At 49.7% G+C, this 20,862-nt stretch overlaps 1 protein-coding gene across 1 annotated transcript; it reads left to right on the forward strand.

The window, feature by feature from the left end:
• Window positions 1-9,629: 9,629 nt before the first annotated feature.
• On the forward strand, window positions 9,630-14,841 carry BDKRB2 (bradykinin receptor B2). Its single transcript, XM_004376788.3, has 2 exons — window positions 9,630-9,697; window positions 13,704-14,841. The coding sequence occupies exons 1-2, from the start codon at window positions 9,648-9,650 to the stop codon at window positions 14,839-14,841; spliced, it is 1,188 nt and encodes a 395-aa protein (XP_004376845.2). The 5' UTR covers window positions 9,630-9,647.
• The last annotated feature ends 6,021 nt before the right edge of the window (window positions 14,842-20,862 follow it).

A 20,862-nucleotide genomic window follows, 5' to 3' on the forward strand; every position in this document is an offset into this window, starting at 1 on the left:
TGTACACACACATGCGCACACACACACTGACCACTCCTCTGCAGCCCGCCTGCCAAGCTCCTCAAGTCCTAAACCAAAGATCTCAAGATCAAGAGACGAAAGCATCCCGGTGGTGATCGAGGAATCGTCAGAGCAGAGAGGGAGGGAAGAGCCTCGCCCCTCAGCTGGAAGCTGCCTGAGGGGCTGCTGACTTCCTAGTCCTTCCATGATCCCTGGAGCCCTGGTGGCGCAGGGGTTAAGCGCTCGGTTGCTAACCGAAAGGTCAGCATTTTGAACCTACCAGCCACTCCACAGGAGAAAGATGTGGCAACCTACTTCTGTAAAGATTTACAGCCTTAGAAACACTATGGGGCAGTTCTACCCTGTCCTATAGGGTTGCTGTGAGTTGGAATCGACTCGACAGCAATGGGTTGGTTTTTGGTTTCCATGATCCCTGAGTCACCCCCATCTGGCCAGCAGAGTGTCCCAGCTGCTCTCTGACGGTGCCTGTACGGAGCTTTTTCCCTGGGAGATGTAAGTCACAGCGCCCCCTGCTAGTCTGGGACAGCCAGTCCTTCAAGCCCCTTCATCCCTCAAATATTCCATGGGGGTGGGTGGCAGGGGCACCCTGTGGTGTGTGGAAGGCAGTCCAGTGTGAGAGAAGGGGCTTGTGATTTGGATTCAGGCAGGTCAGAGTTTGAATCCCAGCCCTGCCACCGACTAGCTGTGTGAGCTTGAACCAACTCGGGCTACTTCCCTGAGCCTTCGCGTTCTTATCTGGAATGTGGGCGTGATGATGCCTTAATCACGCAGTACACTTCTGAGGATGTCACAGGCTGGCACACAGAAAGTTCTTCCTTTTCCCTTTGCATCTACCCTGCAAATATGTGTGCTGGGAAGAAAAAGAGAAATAAGGATCACCCTACCTTCTACCAGTCAGTCAGTCAACCATCACTTATTGCGCACCTACTGTGTGCCAGGCACACAGCAGAGAAATAGGAAGGTGCAAGATCACTCTAATAGATGTGCCCTCTGATAAACATCATAAGGCGGGAAAGGAGGGAGAGAACACCTCTGCTTCAGTCAGGATTCAACCAGAGAAAAAGGCCCACTAGAAGATACGTATGAAGAGATTTATTGCAAGGAATTGGCTTGCACTATTATGGAGGCTCGCTAGGCAAGTCCAAAATCTGTAGGGCAGACCATGAGGAAGGACAGACCGGAACTCTCGGGCCTGAGCTGAAGCTGCAGTTCACAGGCAGAATTTTTCCTTCTTCAGGGAAGTCTCCACTCTGCTCTTAAGGTCTTTCAGCTGATTGGATCAGGCCCACCCAGATGATTGAGGATAATCTCCCTTACTTATAGTCAACTGCTTGTGAAGTTTAATCACATTCCAGAATAACCTAATCATAATGAACAGGAAAAAGATAAAAAGTGACGTGAAACGCAGGATGACTGAGGGTGAGGACAGCTAGGGAAGGCCTGTCCTCCTCTAGAGAGAGCAGGAGGGAAAAGCCTCTGCTGCCCAGGGCTCTCCCTCATTTCCACTGCAAATGTTCTACAATATTCCAGGCCCATAAGTATCCCGATGCTGGAGGGCCCACACACAAATATCTAGGATTAAATCAGAGTTTCTGACTCAGCTCCCTTTAGGGGTTCCTGGAAGGAGGTCAACTTCTCAGAACCCCATCCTTCTCCCACAGACCAGCTTCGGCCTTTTCCTCAAGGAAAATGAGGAAAAGGCTTTTTGTAGCCTCCATGCTTACGACCACGCCTTCTCAGCCTGCCACTGAGGCAGATACGTTTTATCAGGAGTCCCTGGGTAGTGCAAGGGGTTTAAACACTCAGCTACTAACAGAAAGCTTGGAGGTTTCAGTCCAAGCAGAGCCACCTTGGAAGAAAGGCCTGGAGATCTACTTCTGAAAAATCAGCAATGGAAAACCCTGTGGCGTGCAGTTCTACTATGACACATATGGGGTTGCCATGAGTTGGAATCTGGAGAGATCACCTCCGACCCACCCCGGCATTTGCTGTGGCCTCAAGTTTTCTTTTGAGACTCTTGTAAATAGCTTCCTTACTCAGTAATCATGTAAACCAGATTTTAGAGGAAAATATTTATTCTAGGGAGGTGTCTGGGAAAGGGTTTTCGATTCAGCAGGCCTTGGTTCTTTCTAGCTCTGGCCTTGACTCTAACTTGCTGGGTGGTCTTAGGGGGTTTATTTAATTATAGAGCAAATAGAAGCCCAGGTGGCATAATGGGTAAGGGCTCAGTTGCTAAACCAAACTGTCAGCAGTTCAAACCCACCAGCCGCTCAGAGGGAGAAAGATGTGGCAGTCTGCTTCTGTAAAGACTGCATGCTTAGAAACCCTATGGGGCAGTTCTACTCTGTCCTGCAGGATTGCTATTAGGGTTGCTATGAGTTGGAATCAACTCCAAGACAACAGGTTTGGTTTTTGTTTGGGTTTGTGGAGCAAATGTTTTTCAAGAGCTTAGGTTGTAAAAAAAAAAAAAAAAAAACATAGTAGCAGGCAAGGCAGAGGGTGGAAAGATGAACAAGGTATGGGTCCTCCCCTCTGAGGAGACTCTGAATATAATGGGATAGACAGACATACACACACCTCACATACACAAAGACCTCGCTCACACACTCACACCCCTCACATATACATGTATCCCTCACCCACCTCTCTCTCACACACACCCCTCACACACATATCATGCACACACACCTCATGCACACACACACACCACTCTCACCCACACACCTCACACTTACACCTCTCAGACACACACACCTCACATACACAGACCTCTTACACACAGACCCCTCACACACACACCTCACACACATACATCATGCACGCACACACCTCACGTACACACACTTCACACACATACAGACCTTCACACACATATCTCTCACACACACCCTTCACAACACATACCTCATGCACACATGCCTCACACACATACACACAGACCCTCACACACACACCCCTCACATACACATCATGCACACACACCTCATGTACACACACATACACTTTCACACATGCCTCGCACTCACACGTCTCACACACACACCTCATGCACAACTCACAAGCACACATTATACACACACAGACATCATGCACACACACACCTCACACACACACCTCACACACACACACCTCACACACACACCTCACACACACACCTCACACACACACCTCACACACACACACCTCACACACACACCTCACACACACAGCTGTCTCTGAGAGAGCGGATGCAAAAGAAAAAGGGAAAGAGCTGCCCTCGGATCAAGGAAGGAACACAGCAGTCTCAAGAGTTCCTCCTGGATCCACAGGCCTCTGACGTCCCAGCAACACCCTAGTCTCGCCATCCAGCTGGATAACCGATGTCTGAAAACCCTACCTGACTCTGTGAGCAGGAGAGCAGGCCGGGTGGAAGGGGCTCCTCCTGCCTCCTACCTCACGGTGGCTGAAGCAGACAGCTCTGAGACGCTCTAATTCTCAGATAATGGAGGAGGAGTAGCTCACCTTACCGGGCACGCGAGCCACGTTGTGGGCACAGTTTTCATACATCTCACATGTATTTATTCATCTAATCCTCACGTCAGCCCTAGGAGGTAGGGGCTGTTTTTATACTACTCCTCATTTTATAGTTGAGAAAAATGAGACACCATGAGGTTCCATACCCAGCCCAATGGATGGAGACAAAAGTCCAGAGCCCACAGGCTTAACTGCCAGGCCGCGCTTCCCCTGTGCGGAAGGCAGATTTGCAACTAATGTGGTAGGGCTGTGTTTCCCACATCGGATCATTCCACACTCACAGTCTCAGCCAAACCTCTGTAGCCTGTACAATTATTTATTTAATACTGGCTTGCTTTTTAACTGTGACTTCATATCACTAGCTTAAATGGAAAATGAGTGTCATTGGCCATAAAAAGATAAATGTAAAGCATAAAGACAATGGAATATGACCAGTAAACCAATCGCTGTCATCTCTGACTCATGGCGGCCCCGTGCGCGTCAGAGTAGAACTGTGCTCCATAGGGTTTTCAATGGCTGTGACCTTTCAACAGTGGATCGCCAGGCCTTTCTTCTGAGGTGTCTCAGGGTGGGTTCGAACCTCCAACCTCTGGGTTAGTAGCTGAGTACTTAACCATCAGTGCCACTCAGGGACTCCTAATGGAATATAAACAATGTTATTAAAATCTGGCTAGATTCCAGAGGCCAGCCAAGGCTCTGAGCCTGCTTTCTTTGTTGAAAGGGAAGAGTAGCAGATGCTAGAGAGGTGTTGAAGACACACGAGCACCAAGCTGAGACTTTCTCCTTGATCCAGTCAGAGTGACTAAATGATCCAAGGGCATTTACTCAGTCCATATCCTTCCCTTTGGGAAATACTTTCTGGCTGTAACTTGTAGCTACAAAATATTAGTCACTAAGTGGGTTCAGGTACAGGCGACTACACAGTCGGGGGGCTCCTCCATACAAGGCAAAACTTGGCCCTTGAGGAAGTGACACCGCGTGTCTCAGAGGCCACAGCCTCAAAGGTCCCTCAGACATGAACTCTTAGGAGAACAAAACAGGCCTTCTATGAGGCAAAAATGGAATTCACTCCTGACAGCCCTGAGACCCAGTGTTTATATGATTAAATACAGGGAACTATGTTTACAGTAAGTCTTCTTGGACCAAATTCTGAGGCGAGAGAGTACAAGTGAATCAGAACGCTGGACGTTCCCACTGAAGCATCCGTTTGAAAAATGAGGGGAAAGCCCAGCTGCACAGTCATCCCCCATGAAAAGCATGTCTGTGAGCGGCGTGGGGGCCAGATGGCCACCCCTGGTCTGTAAATGAGGAAAACAAGGCCCGGGGAGGTAAAGGGACTTGCACAAGGTCACACAGAGAGTAGCTCGAACCCACTCCTGACCACCACTACCCCCCAGCCAACGTGCCCACTATCCCCCACTATCTCCCCTCATTTCTTTAAATAGTCTTCTGACATCTGACTTCCATAATCCCAGGATATATTAGCCAGGGTCCCGGAAAGAAAGAGCATCCAAACTGAGTAATAAGAGGAGAATTTAAATAGAGGCTGTTTGTTGTTAGGTGCCATTGAGCCGGTTCCGACTCATAGCAACCCGATGTACACCAGAACGAAACACTGCCGATCCTGCTCCATCCTCACGATCATCGTTATGCTTGAGCCCGTTGTTGCAGTCACTGTGTCAATCCATCTCATCGAGGGTTTTCCTGTTTTTCACTGACCCTCTATTTTACCAAGCATAATGTCCTTCTCCAGGGACTGGTCCCTCCTGATAACATACCCAAAGTACGTGAGATGAAGTCTTGCAATCCTCGCTTCTAAGGAGCACTCCGGCTGTACTTCTTCCAAGACAGATTTGTTTGTTCTTCTGGCAGTCCATGGGATATTCGATGTTCTTCTCCAACACCATAATTCAAAGCCGTCAATTCTTCTTCGGGCTTCCTTATTCCTTGGTCAGCTTTCACATGCATCTGAGCTGATTGAAAACACTGTGGCTGTTTACAGAGGTGTAAACTACAAGGCTATGAGTCGGAATGGACTCAACCTCAACGGCAGTGGGAGAAACTACACGGGGAGCAGGGGAGGGGGGCCGGCCGTGGTTCAGCGGCAGAATTCTCACCTTCCCTGCAAGAGACCCGGTTCCCTTCCCAGTCGATGCGCCTGTGTGCCAGTGGAGGCTTGCGTGTTGCTATGATGCTGAACAGGTTTTAGCGGAGCCTCCAGACTAAGATGGACCGGAAAAAAAGGCCGAGGGATCTATTTCCAAAAACCAGCTCAAGAAAGGCCTGTGGGTCACGAGGGCCCGATCCCATTGCGCATGCAGTGGCCATGGGTCAGGGGCCAAGTGGCCGGCAGCTGACAATAACAGACTTCAAGGTAGCGTGCAGCACCCAGAGCTAATACAGCAAAGGCATTTGCCCCACCCACCCCTGGCCCCAGGCCTGAAAGGGCAAGAGGAGGTGGCAGTCACTAGAATGAGGAGACAAGGGCCCCCAATAAGAGCTGTGAACTTTGGGCCAGCACAGCCAGCTCCTGGAGTCCCCACAATGAGGGAGCTGGGAGAGCAGAGCCAATATCCCTCCCTCCCTCCCCCCGACCCCGCTCTCCTGCTGGTGCCTCCACTGGTCAAGAACCCAGTGGTGTGCTCCTGTGGCCCCCAGGGGTCGGCTCCTGAGGCAGAGGGCAGGGAGGAGAAGCGGGAGAGTGGCCTGGAGTCAGTGACTGCCCCACGTCAGCTGTGCAGCCCGGGGTCCACCCAGGCCCATCTCGAAAGCCATGGCTAGAAGCGACAAGTCTACTTCAGGCTCCTAAACTCTCCTATGTCCTCAAACCCCTGCTCCCCAGACATCTGGAGACCAAAGCCGTCCCAGAAGGCTGGGCGGGAGAACCCCTCACCTGTGTTTTGAAAATGTGAGCAATGTTTACAGCTATTAGCAAGCAATTAGGATCCGACTGGACTGATTCGGCCAGATCCGGGGACTCCTAAACAGGTAGACCCATAGCGGAGGGCAGGGAGGAAACATGACCCAGGAGGCCCTGACTTACCTGCACTCGTGGAGTGGGAGGCCCTGCCGGGAGGCTGAGTGAGGTCCCCAGAGACACTTGTCCGTGCTCTCCTCCCCCACCCCGGCCCATAATACCCACTGCGATCGAGTCAAACTCCAACTCATAGCGCCCCGATAGGACAGGGTAGAACTGCCCCATAGGGTTTCCAAGGCTGTAATCTTTACAGAAGCAGACTGCCACATCTTTCTCCCACAGAGCAGCTGGTGGATTCAAACCGCCGACATTTCAGCAGCAGCCAAATGCTTAACTACTGCGCCACCAGGGCTTCTTCAGCACATAATAGATAGTTAATATTTGCTTTTAATGAGCCTGGGTGGCCCAAGCGGTTTGCAATCAGGTGCTAACCTAAGGGTTGGCAATTCGATCCCACCTAGCAGCTCCATGGAAGAAAGGCCGGGCGATCTGCTTCTGTAAAGATTACAGCCAAGAAAACCTTATGGAGCAGTTCTAGTCTGTCACACATAGGGTCCCCATGAGTTGGGGGTCCACTCAATGGCAGCTAACAATCACCACCACCGCCACAACAAACTGCTTTAAATAAATGATTTAAACACCTGACTTCTGATTCACAGCCCAACTTCCCTTCCATGGGCCCAGGAAGGCCCCTCAGAAAGGAGAACTGTGAGGTCCTCCCTTCCCCAAAGCTCCTCCTTCTTTGCTGCTGGTCACTTCCCCGCAAGCTCCCAGCCCTGCTCTCAGCCCTTCCAAGGGGCTCATGCAAACCTTCCCCAGGTGCTGAGTGTCTTCTGCTTTGTTTGCTTTTCTTTTTCCTAATATGTTCAGATTCCCTGAACTATCTGCTGGTTTCGCTCCATCTCCCATAACAGCAATAGGGGAGCTGGATTTCTGAAGCCCCGGTACCCAGTGCTGCAATTCCTCTGGCTGAGGAGTGGCTCAGGTTGAGGAAGGCAGATATGTGGCTTCGCCCGAGTGCACACACCCACACACACACACACACACACACACACGCACGTACACACGCATGCACCACAGGTGCCTTCTGATCCTTCCTGGGCAGGAGTGAGAGGTCACTTAAGACATGGAGAGAGCGGAGGGCTTAGTACCAGAAGACAGGAAGTTAAGTCTCGCCTCCAGATTTTCCCAACGATGTGATTTGAACAAGTCACCTCCCCTCTCTGCATCTTATTTCCCCGTCTGCATGGCAAACACAGGGCTCCTAGCCACCTCGCTGGGTGAGAGTGAAGTTGAGGGTGAAGAAAGATAGAGAAGGGCTGGTCCGTGGAAGCCCCACCTGGCAGAAGGGTTTGCACCTTTCACCAGGGGCTCAGGTGTGGCCCTGGACTCAGAACGTGAGAGCATCGGTAGCAGTAACCACCACGAATTGTTGGAAGTATAGGTAGTCACCGACTTCCGACGGGGTTTCATTCCAACGGCTTCATCGTAAGTCGAGTACCTCTTTTTTTTAGTTTTCAGTATTATTGCCTTTTATTATCAGTATCTTTGTAAATTCAATCTTTATCTGTCAGCGTCAGTGTCGTAACAATGAAGTCGGAGTCGGAACGGCTGTCGGGCTCGTGCACAATTCAGCTGTCCTATGTCATTAGAATTGAACATTGCCCAACTTCCTATCCGTTCCGACTCCCTACACCCACACCGACACAGACTTCATTGCAGAGCAGGCCATGGCCTGTCACACGGCAGTGTTTTGATCAGTAAATCGTAACATTGAACATCTGCAAGTGAACGTCTGAGAATGATAACATCAGCAAAGTGAGCACTGCAACGCTGTGTGTAGTATATATTACTAACAATAAGACATACGAAGAAAGGATGGTCCTCGTAACTGGAATATGTCGTAAGTCTGTACCTGTTTTTTTCCTCCTTTGTTAGGCTCAAAGCCCCTGGATACCTCGTGCCTAATTTGCTTCATCACACCAGGACCGAGCCTGTCCTCCAGCCCTGACCTCTCCCTGAGCTCCAGACTGACGCTGGACCCACCAGCCACTCCACAGCCCCACTTGGAAGTCCCAAAAACACCTCAAACATAACAGGTTCAAGTCTAAACTCATGATCTTTCCTTCCAAACCAGCCCCACCTTTTCTCCCCTTCTCAGTAAACAGAAGTTCCTAGGGGTCATTCTTCATACCTCCTCCCCATTGTTCCCATCCCTCCACGTCCAGTCTTGCACCAGGCATGTCCAATTTACACTGTAAACAGCCCTGGAACCTACGCTCTCAGTCTGCACCATCCCGGGTCTAGACTAACGGGCAGCGCCTGCTGACTGCTCTCCCTGCTTTCACTCTGCCCTGCCACCATGCGTCTCCCCCAGCAGCCACCGGGGCCTAGCACCCATTCACACGAAGCTTCTTCCTGCCTCAGGGCCTTTGCACCTGCTGTTCCTGCTGCCCAACATCCTCCTCTCCACCCCATCCTTTCACCCAGTTTATTCCCACTCAGATCTCATCATAAATATCCACCTCCCACCCCCATACTGCTTAGGACACCATGTATATGCTGTCACGAGACTTTTCCTTTTACTTCCCGGCACTTAAACCAGGTTGCAATTGCTTAGTGACTATGTGAGTGATGTCTGGCTTCTCCATTAGCCTGTACGCTCCTGGAGGACAGACGCTGTCTCTGTTCTCACCATTATGTCCCTAGCACACAGGACGTAGCAGGGGCTTAACAACTATTTGTTAAGGGAATGACAGAGTCCCTGGGTATCACAAAAGGTTAAGCACTCAACTGTTAGCCAAAAGGTTGGTGGCTCGAACCCAAGCAGAGGCACTTCAGAAGACAGTCCTGGCAATCTGCTTCCAAAAGGCCACAGCCTTGAAAACCCTATAGAGCAGTTCTACTCTGCACACACTGGGTCGCCATGAGTCGGAATCGACTTGACAGCAACTACAACAAGGAAATGACTGAAGGAAAAAGCAGTTCAGCAGACCCATTTCCCTTCCAGAGCAGAGAATACATGTGTTTGAGGCCTCCAGCCACCATCTAACCACCTTTTCTCCTTCAGTTAGCCCAGGCGGGCTGCACTTCCCGTCTGCTCTGAATCCAAATATTCTCTGCCTGGAAGAGACCCATGTTCCTGTTCTTTCATGAGGACTCGGAGCCCACCACGGCCCCCTTTAGGTGAGTCGAAAAGATGCCTCCATTTACTACCTGTCGGGGGCACAGGCAACCTGGATAATGTCCAGGAAAGCGTGGCTCGGGGTTGAGGGAGCTGGATCCTCATCTCCTGGGCAGCATCGAAGGAACAGGTAACGTTAAACCCAAAGACAAAAACTGTAAGGGCTTGAGAGGCCAGTGTTCAAATCTCCTGTCAGGAGAGGGAGTGGATTGTTCTGTGGGGCTCAGGGGTGGGAGGTGGGAGGAAGCTTTCCTGGTGGTCTTATGTGAGCAACCCTGGATGAACATGGACATGAAGGTAAGAGAGTTAATCCCTCAAGTCCATACTCAGGGGATCAGACAGGGATGTGCAAGGTCACCCTGAGAGACAGAACGTCTCTAACACGTTGCTGACTTCTGATGGACGGCCAGTACATGCTAAGGAGAGAATTCAGGGGGAATTGTCTGAAATGGAGGCAGAGGAATGGCAGGGCAAACCCTGAGGGCACCAGTGTTGGCAAGATACAGACGAGAGAGGCCCAGCCCAGTCTCTTCGCCTGTGGCATGTACGGCCTCCTATGGAGTTGACCAGATGACCATCTCAGCCAGAGCCATAGAGCACTCTGATTCCCAATTCTGTATTCATCAGGCTGCTTTCTGACAATCCCAGGGCTCCGCAGAGCCAGCTACGGGCCAGGGTGCCATCCTGCTGGAGAATTAACAAATACAATCTGGTGCTATTTTTTAGCTTCAGTCTCTAGTGAGTTGGACCATGACAAGCAACTTCCCAGGCCTGGGGCACTGAGCAAAAAAGAGGGCCAAAGGCAAGAGCAAGGGGCATCCAGGGGAGCTCTTACCTGTGGAGGGCTCTGAGGAAGATCCTGCCAGGCCTGGCTTCCTTGGGCATCCCTGGTCTCATCCGTTTGATCTTTTCCTGGCTCCAGGACCATCCCTAGCACCCAAGCAATCTCTCTAGGGGAGGGGAAGAGGAGGCAAGGAAGGTGGGGTAGGATGTGTCTCAGGTTGCAACAAAACAAAGTGAATAGAACAGCCTCTAAATACATAATGCATTGGTCACGTACCTTCAATGGCTCCCAGTCACCCACATGATTAAATGCCGATTCTTCTCCTGGTACTCAAGCTCTCCATGCTCTGTCCCAGCATTACTCCTCACATACGCCCTATGGTCAGCCTAAATGAGAAGATCCCCCTCCTGAACTTCACCCAGTACCTCCTACCCCTCTGCCTTTGCTGGTGCTGTTCCCTAGATCTGGAACACCTCCTCATGTCATCTCATCCACCCCAACTTTCTCCTTCCTCTCAAATAAGTCACCCATCTTCTCTCTCCAGATCCCTCCCAATTGTATAAAATCAAAAGCCAAACCCATTGCCGTCGAGTCGATTCCAACCCATAGAGACCCTATTGGACAGAGTAGAACTGTCCATAGGGTTTCCAAGGAGTGTCTGGTGAATTTGAACTGACAGCCTTTTGGTTAGCAACCGTAGCTCTTAACCACTACGCCACCAGGGCTGCTCCCCATTGTATACTTCCTCACAATTTCTTTCTTGCTCACTACCACGTGTCTTCATCTCTGGGGTGTTTATCATCCCTTCACTGGGGTATAAACACTATGCAGTAGGGAAGGAAGAGCCCTGGGTTTGAATTCTGACTGTGTAACCTTGGGAACCAGTTGCCCTTGAGTCAATTCCAACTCACAGTAACCCCATGTGTGTCAGAGTAGAATTGTGCTCCATAGGTTACTAAAGGGCGTAACTCAAGTCACACCCTTACTCAAGTCATGCTCTTACTCAAGTATCTGACGTAAAGGAAGTTTCCTTGAGGGTGAGACCTGCATCCAATATGTATGGATGCTCTGGCAAAACTTGCTCTGGATCCTGCATCCAACTCGTCATCATCTGACCTCTGGTTCTTGGGACTTGAGCCAGCAGCCTGCCATCTGACCTGCCGATTCTGTGATTCACCAGCCTCCTCAGCCGCATGGGCCAGCAGACTGTCATCTGACCTGCCAATTTGGGATTTGTCAGCTCCTGCAACCAAGTGAGTCAGGAGAAGCCTCCAGCCTGACACCTAACCCCCGGACTTGGGACTTGCCAGCCTCCACAACCGTGTGAGCCATTTCCTTGAGATAAATCTTTATATATATATATATATATATACGCTTCACTGGTTTTGCTTCTGTAGAGAACCCACCCTAAGACACCCCTCGTTCTACCTCCCCAAAGCTGGGCTGCAGTTGCAGTTGGAGTTCCCACAGGGCAGGGCCACATGGTACCCCTCTCTGTGTCGCTACACTCAACGTAGAGCTCAACATGGAGCAGATGTTCAAGAAACATTGAAAGGATAGATACATTGATTAAAGAGTCCATCACAAGTCCTCAGCATGGCTCCAGGAAGCTGGCCAGAGGCTGTAGGAGGCAGAGAGCTTTTCCTGGGAAACCACAGAGGCTATCAGCAGAGCCTGTCCCATACTTTGTCACCAACAATTGACCTCCCCGGAAGAGCCCCTCTACCTCCCCTCACTCACCCCACTGGGCTCTGGGGACGTGCCCAAATAGTCCAACCCTCTGGGTTGTGCTTTAGGCTCTTCAGTGTATCTTCACATCCATCTTTGATCTGAAACTTACAACAGCCCTGCAAGGCGAGTCAGGAGGAGATAAAGCAGTACTCCAAAGAAAACCAAATGGAAGTTTAGAGAAGTCAAGCAGTTAGCCCAAGACCACACCACTAGGACTGGAACACATGTCTGTCCAACTTCTCTTTTTTCCACTATGCCCCATGCTTCTTTGCTGGGGGTAGAGATGACTTAGTCTTAACAGTAACTCTTATAGAAAGTAGGGTATCCTGTGCTTGTGCCCAAGAGGGAATGAGGAGCCAGTGGATTAATGATGGGGTCACTGATACCAGAGCAAGAACTTGCAAAAGAAACACTGGAGTTTGATATCTCTTGCGTTAATAGGTTCACAAAAATAGATAATTATCAAGATAGCACCTAATGTTTATTGAACCAAGTGTCATTCCTGGGGCTTCTTGTACATTGCCTCAAGTCCAACCACAACCCTGGAAAGTAGTTTTTGTCATTCTCATTTTACAAGGTAGGCCATCGAGGTTCAGAGAGGTTAAGTAATTTCCCCAAGTCACACAGCTTATGAATGAAAGACCCAGGATTTGAACCCAGGAGAACTGCCTGGCTCCAAAGACTTAGCCTTCCCTCTCCACCACGCCCGCTCTGATCATCAACACTTCCCAGATGAAGGGTTTGGAAGCACGATGCTGCCCTTTGCCAGAAGAGGCATGTTTTCTAAGGAGATAATGTGTGGTAGATGGGCCGTGACCCTGGGACCAGGCAGGAACCTCCCTGTCTGGCATGATCTCATTTTTCTCTTTAATAAATTACTCTTCCATGGCCAGGCTTTTTGGCTAATGGACGACCAGCTCCTTTGGGAGGGGCCCATGTGATAAGAAAGGAATGTGCAGTATAATCACCTTTCCTGGAAGCTGCAGGGAAGTCCAGGGTTCCAAGACTTGTGATTGTTAGCGCTGTTGATGGACTCCAGCCAAGGAAACAGGCCAGTGGAGCCAGGAGGCAAAGAACTTGAGGTCTCAGTTTAGGCTCAAGGAGCAGGGAGTCAGATGTGCTGGGACATGCAGCTCTGAATGTGGGGCTCCAGAAAAGGGCCTGAGTTCCACTCCTGACTTCACCTTCTGGAAGCTTTTTGCTAAACAGATCACAAGAAAAAAAAAAAAACCCTGTTGCCATCAAGTTGATTCTGACTCACGGCAACCCCGTATATTACAGAGTAGAACTGCTCCATAGAGTTTTGTTGGCTATAACTTTTATGGAAGCAGACCACCAAGCCTTTCTTCTGCAGAGCTGCTGGATGGGTTGGAACTGCCAACCTTTAGGTTGAGCAGATATGCCTCCTAATTCCCCCTCTCCTTCTGTACCAATGGTTCCTCCTTCGTCTTGTGACCTTGAGGTGTAACAGCCTCTTTACCACTTTCTTTCAGTGCCGAGATGCTCAACATCACCTCTCAAGTCCTCGAGCCTGCTCTTAACATGACCCTTCCCCAGAGCCCAGACTGCCCCTCCATAGAGTGGTGGAACTGGCTCAACACCATCCAGGCCCCCTTCCTCTGGGTCATCTTCATACTGGCCGTGCTCGAGAACATCTTTGTCCTCAGCGTCTTCTGCCTGCATAAGAGCAACTGCACAGTGGCGGAGATCTACCTGGGCAACCTGGCGGTGGCAGACCTGATCCTGGCCTGCGGGCTGCCCTTCTGGGCCATCACTGTGGCCAACAACTTCAACTGGCTCTTTGGGGAGGTCCTTTGCCGCGTGGTGAACACAGTGAGCTACATGAATTTGTACAGCAGCATCTGTTTCCTGATGCTGGTGAGCATTGACCGCTACCTGGCCCTAGTAAAAACCATGTCCATGGGCCGTATGCGTGGGGTGCACTGGGCTAAACTCTACAGCTTGGTGGTATGGGGGTGCGCCCTTCTGCTGAGCTCACCCATGCTGGTGTTCCGAACCATGGAGGAGTATAATGATGAGGGCCACAATGTCACCGCCTGCATCATCAGCTACCCGTCCACCACCTGGCAGGTGTTCACCAATGTCCTCCTGAACTTCGTGGGCTTCCTGCTGCCCCTGATCATCATCACCTTCTGCACAGTGCGGATCATACAGGTGCTGTGCAACAACGAGATGCAGAAGTTCAAGGAGATCCAGACAGAGAGGAAGGCCACGTTGCTGGTCCTGGCCGTGCTGCTGCTGTTTGTCATCTGCTGGCTGCCCTTCCAGATCAGCACCTTCCTTGACACCCTCCTCCGCCTCGACATCTTAACCAGCTGCTGGAATGACGTCTTCACGCAGATCAGCTCCTACGTGGCCTACATCAACAGCTGCCTCAACCCACTGGTGTATGTGATGGTGGGCAAGCGCTTCCGGAAGAAGTCATGGGAGGTGTACCGGAGAGTGTGCCAGAAAGTGGGCTGTGAGCCAGAGCCCATCCAGACAGAGACCTCAATGGGTACGCTGCGGACTTCCATCTCGGTGGAACGCCAGTCACAAATTGCCCGAGTGGGTGGGGAGCAGCCAGAGATCAATGCCACCCGGGCTGCTGCTAATTTCTCTGAGGATTGATGGATGAGTTGCTCTTTAGCATGGCCCCACGGAAGACTGGAAGGCATTCCCAACATGTGAGCTTGAGCAAGGAGCAGTGTCTCCATCAAAACCTAGGAGAGTAATCCCTGCCCTGCCCAAGCTGCAGTGAGCAGAGCTGTGAGGATGGGGCAACCTCATGGCCAGCTGAAGGCTGCACACACGCACTACAGTGTTATTGTCCTTATCAGCTCCTTCGGCGAGGAGGGGTGGTGGGGGGAGAGGAGCGAGTGAGCTTCCCTCCACCTTGTCCCACCTGCCCCAGCACGACAGTGCGTGTCTCCAGGACAGCTGTCCCCAGGTCTGGCGCAGCAACCGAGTGCGCACTCGACGCCTTGCTGACTATTTGGGGAGGTTTCATTAATCCACTCAGCTAGGATTTTGGAGGATGGCCTCTCAGATTCACGAAGGCTAAGCCCGAGGGTCACCTTCTGATGAAATCTGAGGGATCCCTGATAAGCACATGAGAGACCAGCAGTTATTGGGCACTTGCTGTATACCCAGCATTGGGCACTGTGGACAGAAGGGAAGAAAGAGAAGGCCTGGTCTCTGTCTTCAAGGAACTCAAAAGCTCACCTGAGGATAGCTGGGCCCTTGCAGCCACCAGGCTGTTCCAGGAAGGATCAGCCCAGCATTTCAGGTAGTGCAGACAGCAGGCGCTCCCAGCTCAGCCTATAACTAGTAGCACAACTTAAGCCTTGTCTCTGCCTCAGTTTCCTCCTCTGTCAGATGAGGTTGTTGTGAAGATTACAGGCCACAGGCAGAAAAGTATTTTGAAACGTGAAAGGTGCTATGTACAGTGGAGGCGTTGTTATTATGCATACAGAACGGAAAGAAATTTATTAAAGAAGAAGCCACTGCCAGCTTAGAAATAGCCCCACAGAGGAGAATCAGTGTTGGTAGTTAAGGTTTGTTTAAAACTCCCATCAGTGTCTAACACATAGTAAAAAAAACCAAACCCATTGCCATCGAGTCGATTCAGACTCCTAGCGACTCTATAGGACAGAGTAGAACTGTTTCATGGGTTTCCAAGGAGCAGCTGGTGGATTTGAACTGCCAACCTTTTGGTTAGCAGCCATAGCACACAGTAGCTCTTAAATGTTAGCTCCCTTTCACCTTTCCTTCCACCACCCTGCGCACATCCCTTCCCTACACACATACACACACACGTGTGTACACACAGGAAGTCTCGGGGAAAGCCACCCCTTAAATGTTTGATTTGTGATGAGGCAGAGAGAAGAAAGGATTCGGATGGGACTTGCCCAGAGATCACCGGGCTGACCCTCCCCGAGGTTAGTAGTGGTGGTATTAGAGGCTCAATCAATGGTTTACATCAAAGGTGGCCCCGTGTGGTCCAGAGAAGAACTTGAGCAGGAAGTAGTGGGGGCCACCCAAGGGCAGCAGACCAGTGACTGGGCATGAGAGTCATCTACCTCCAAGCAGTCCATTCCCAGGCCCAATCTCCCCAACACGGGGCTGAACACCTCAATGGGGACACTCGGGTCCGTGGCCAAACAGAGATGGGCAGAAAATTAATCAGGTTCCCATAGAATCAAATGCAGAGGGGCCACGGCTCCACCTCCAACCCACGCCAATGGGCGGGGCCTGCAGGGGTAGGCAGGGGTAGACAGGGAGCGGAGCCCAGATGTCAGGCCAAAGGAAACTGGTACAGCATCCTTGGCCAGAGGCGTGGAGACAGCCCTGCTCCCAAGTCCCAGATCCTCCTCCAGGAACTCACTTCTTCCTTTTCTACACATCTTAATAAGCTGCCTTTTGCTGACAGCCCCGTGCCCCAGGCGGGAAGCTCAGTAGTACTATAGTTGTGGGTATCGTAGGACGGTGATGTAGACAGCGCCCCAGGCCACACTCACCCCAAAAGAGTGTCTACTACCTTGCTGGCTCTCTGGAGAGGCTGGCACCTGGAGGATGGGATGGATCTGCATGGCAAAGAGCCCACAAAGCCTGGCCAATCCAGCTAGGAATTTCAAGACAAAATGGGTCAAAAGCTTCCCTCCCCACCCCACCCTTTTTTTACCACCCACACCCTTCTGCCCTGATGAATAAATCTACACACTTGTAGCTGGAAAAAGAAAACAAGTGAAATAAGAGGTACAGTGCCTTCACTAGGGGGTGTGGGGCGTACAGACTGCACCCTCTGACACTGTCAGAGGGCGTGACACCAAAATGACCCCAGGGTCCACAGTGGCATGTGGCAGCAGCAGGCAGGCCAGCACCACCAGGGGAGGGGTTGCTAAGGCAACGGTGTCACTAGGGGTGAGGTCACCTGTCACCTAGTGTGATAACATGTCACCCCCCATCACCCACCAGTCACGAGGGTTGGTGTCACCCAGTGCAGTAACTCACCACCACTGCCCCCCACATCACTTGCCAGTCAGGATATGGGCAGCAGGGCCATGGGGCCGCGGCACCCACCATTGGGTGAAGAGGAGGGTCTCCCCCTTGGCCAGTGGGAGAGGGACGGCGCTGCAGGGATCTGTGGTGGGGGCGGGCTGGGAGGGGCAGGGCACACCTTGGCACTCAGCCCTGTGCAGAGGTGGGGTGGGGCTGGCCCCGTCCGTGGGGGAGTGTGACACCATGAGTTACTGCACTGGGTGACATTAACTCTAGTAACACCACTGAAGCAGTAGGAACCATTTAGTTCTAGAAAGAGCTAAACCATGCACATTGTTGTTAGTTACTGCAGACTAGGCCCCCAATTCATGGCAACTCCGTGCACAACGGAATGAAATACTGCCCGGTCCTGTGCCATTACCACGCTCAGTTGCAGATCAGACCGTTGTGATCCATACGGTTTTCCAGAAGTAGATCACCAGGCCTTTCTGTCTTAATCCGAAAGCTAAAACTGCAGGAAACCTGTTCAACATCATAGCAACACACAAGCCACCACAGATGGGTGGTGGCTGCACATGAGGTGCATTGGACGGGTATTGAACCCAAGTCTCCCGCATGGAAAGCGAGAATTCTACCATTGAGCCACCACTGCCCCATTAACCATGCACATATTGTGAATGAAACCAAAGGGGCTGTGCTTTGTGATGTACAGTAGTCATTCAACGGCAGGTATGTGATGGCCTGAGGGTCTCCTGTGAGCATAGCTACACCACAGCCCTGGGTTCCTAATTGTCATTTAGGGTCCACATGGTTTTAGGAGCAACCTAGTCTGTGGGAGAGGAGCTGCCCTGTGCACTGTGTTGATACTCTGATGAAGAACTTTCTCTGTCTTGTAAAAGACCCTAAGAGTTATTGTAAAGAGGAAGCAGTTCACGTATGAATGAGAAAATAGATAAACTGTGTAAACGTGTCTTCTCTGTACAGCATAATAAACAGAAGAAGTTCTTTACACAGCTATCATTTATTACAACTCCTGAACCCCCTGAGTTTTATCTCTGTCTTTGGTCAGGGGAACTGGCTTGGGCAGGCTATAGATTTGGTGGGGGAAGGGTCCATTTATTTCTGCTCAACCTTTTCTACGGTTCCTGTCCTTTAAATCACTGGCCTCCAAGCTTTTGTGATGTGTATCCCTATAAGTAAAAAAATAAAATAATAATTTTGATTATACGTGTTATTAGCTGCTCTCAAGTCAGCCTGACTCATGGCGACCCCATGCACAACAGTCGTATTTTGACCCATAGGGTTTTCAGTGATTGATTTTTTTGGAAGTAAATCACCAGGCCTTTCCTCCTACAGGTGCACTAACCAGGAATGAACTTAGGTCTCCTGTACGGAAGGTGAGAATGCCACCACTGAACCACCACTGCCTCCCATCAATTATCCATATCTAATATATATATATGTACTTATTAATATGTATTCAAATGTACATTCTATGTGTGGCTAATCACCTCCATGAACAACTCCTCCTTTGGCATGAGACCAGAACTGGATGGTGTCTGGCCACTAATACTGAACATTTTTGGTTAAAGATTCTACAGAAGAATCCCGATCAAAAGGGGGAAAACACAGAACAGAATTTCAAATTATCATGGACTCCAGACTTCCTGGAGCCATGAAGTTTGGATGAACCCCTGAAACTATTGCCCTGAGATAATCTTTAAACCTTAAACCAAAAATATCCCCTGAAGTCTTCTTAAAACAAAAAAATAAATGCTGGTGATCATTAGCCATTAGAGAAATGCAAAACAAAACTGCAATGAGATATCATCTTACCCTGACACTACTGGCACTAATCAAAAAAATAGAAAATAACAAATTGTTGGAGAGGTTGCAGGGAGATTGAACTCTCATGCACTGCTGGTGGGATATAAAATGGTACAACCACTATAGAAAACAATATGGTGCCTACTTAAAAAGCTAGAAATAGAAATACCATAAACCAAAAAAAAAAAAAAATCTGTTGCCATTGAGTCGATTCCAACTCATAGCAACCTATACAATCCAGCAATCCCACTCCTAGGAATATCTTCTAGAGAAATAAGAGCCATCAAACGAATATACCTAGGCACATTCATGTTCATTGCAGCATTATTCACAATAACAAAAAGATGGAAACAACCTAAGTGAGCACCAATATATGAATGGATAAACAAATTGTGGTGCATACTCACAATGGAATATTACACAATGATAAAGAACAACGATGAATCCACAAAACATCTCACAACATGGGTGAATCTGGAGAGCATTATGCTGAGTGAAATAAGTCAATCACAAAAGGACAAGTATTGTATGAGACCACTATTATAAAAACCAAAGAAAAGTTTTACACAGAAAAAAACAATCTTCAATGGTTACACGGGAGGGGAAGGGTGGAGGGGAAATCACTAACTAGATAGTAGACAAGTACTAACTTTGGTAAAGGTAAATACAACACACAATATAGGGGGAGTCAACACAACTTGACCAAGGCAAAGTCATAGAAGCTTTCTAAACATATCAAAACACCTTGAGGGACCGAGTTACTGGGGCTAAGGGCTGGGGACCATGGTCTCAGGGGACATCTAGATCAATTGGTAAAATATAGTTCATAAAGATAATGTTCTACATCCTACTTTGGTGAGTAGTATTTGAGTCTTAAAAGCTTGTGAGCAGCATTCTAAGATACATCTATTGTCCCCATTCCATCTGGAGCAAAAGAGAATGAAGAAAACCAAAGACACATGGAAAATATTAGTCCAAAGAACTAACGGACCACATGAACCCACAACCTCCACCAGCCTAAGCCCAGAAGAACTAGATGGTGCCCAGCTACCACCACCGACAGCTCTGACAAGGATCACAATAGAGGGTCAAGGACAGAGTAGGAGAAAAATGAAGAACAAAATTCAAATTCACACAAAAAGATCAGACTTACAGGTCTGATAGAGATTGGAGGAGCCTACGTGACTATGGCCCTCAGACACCCTGTTAACTCGGAAGTGAAGCCACTCCCAAAGTCCACCTTTCAGCCAGAGATTAGCATCTGTCAGTTTGTCATACTGTGGTGGCTTGGGTATTGCTGTAATAATGGAAAATTTGCCACCAGTATTTCATATACCAGCAGGGTCACCCTTACTGGACAGGTTTCAGTGGAGCTTCCAGACTAAGACAGACTAAGAAGGACCTGGCTCTACTTCTGAAAAAATTGGCCAGTGAAAACCTTATGAATTCCAGCAGAACATTGTCTGATATAGTGCAAGAAGATGAGCCCCTCAGGTTGGAAGTCAGTCAAAACAAGACTAGGGAAGAGCTGTCTCAAAGTAGAGTCAACCTTAATGACATGGATGGATTAAAGCTTTCAGGACCCTCATTTGCTGACATGGCATGACTCAGAATGAGAAGAAACACCTGCAAACATCCATTAATAATCAGAACATGGAATGTATGAAGTATGAATCTAGAAAAATTGGAAGTGGTCAAAAATGAAATGGAACACATAAAGATCGATATCATAGGCATTAGTGAGCTGAAATGGACTGGTATTGGCAAGTTTGAATCAGAGAATCATATGGTCTACTATGCTGGGAATGACAAATTGAAGAAAAA

Source organism: Trichechus manatus, unplaced genomic scaffold (assembly GCF_000243295.1).
Source record: "Trichechus manatus latirostris isolate Lorelei unplaced genomic scaffold, TriManLat1.0 scaffold00045, whole genome shotgun sequence".
Classification (NCBI taxonomy): domain Eukaryota; kingdom Metazoa; phylum Chordata; class Mammalia; order Sirenia; family Trichechidae; genus Trichechus; species Trichechus manatus.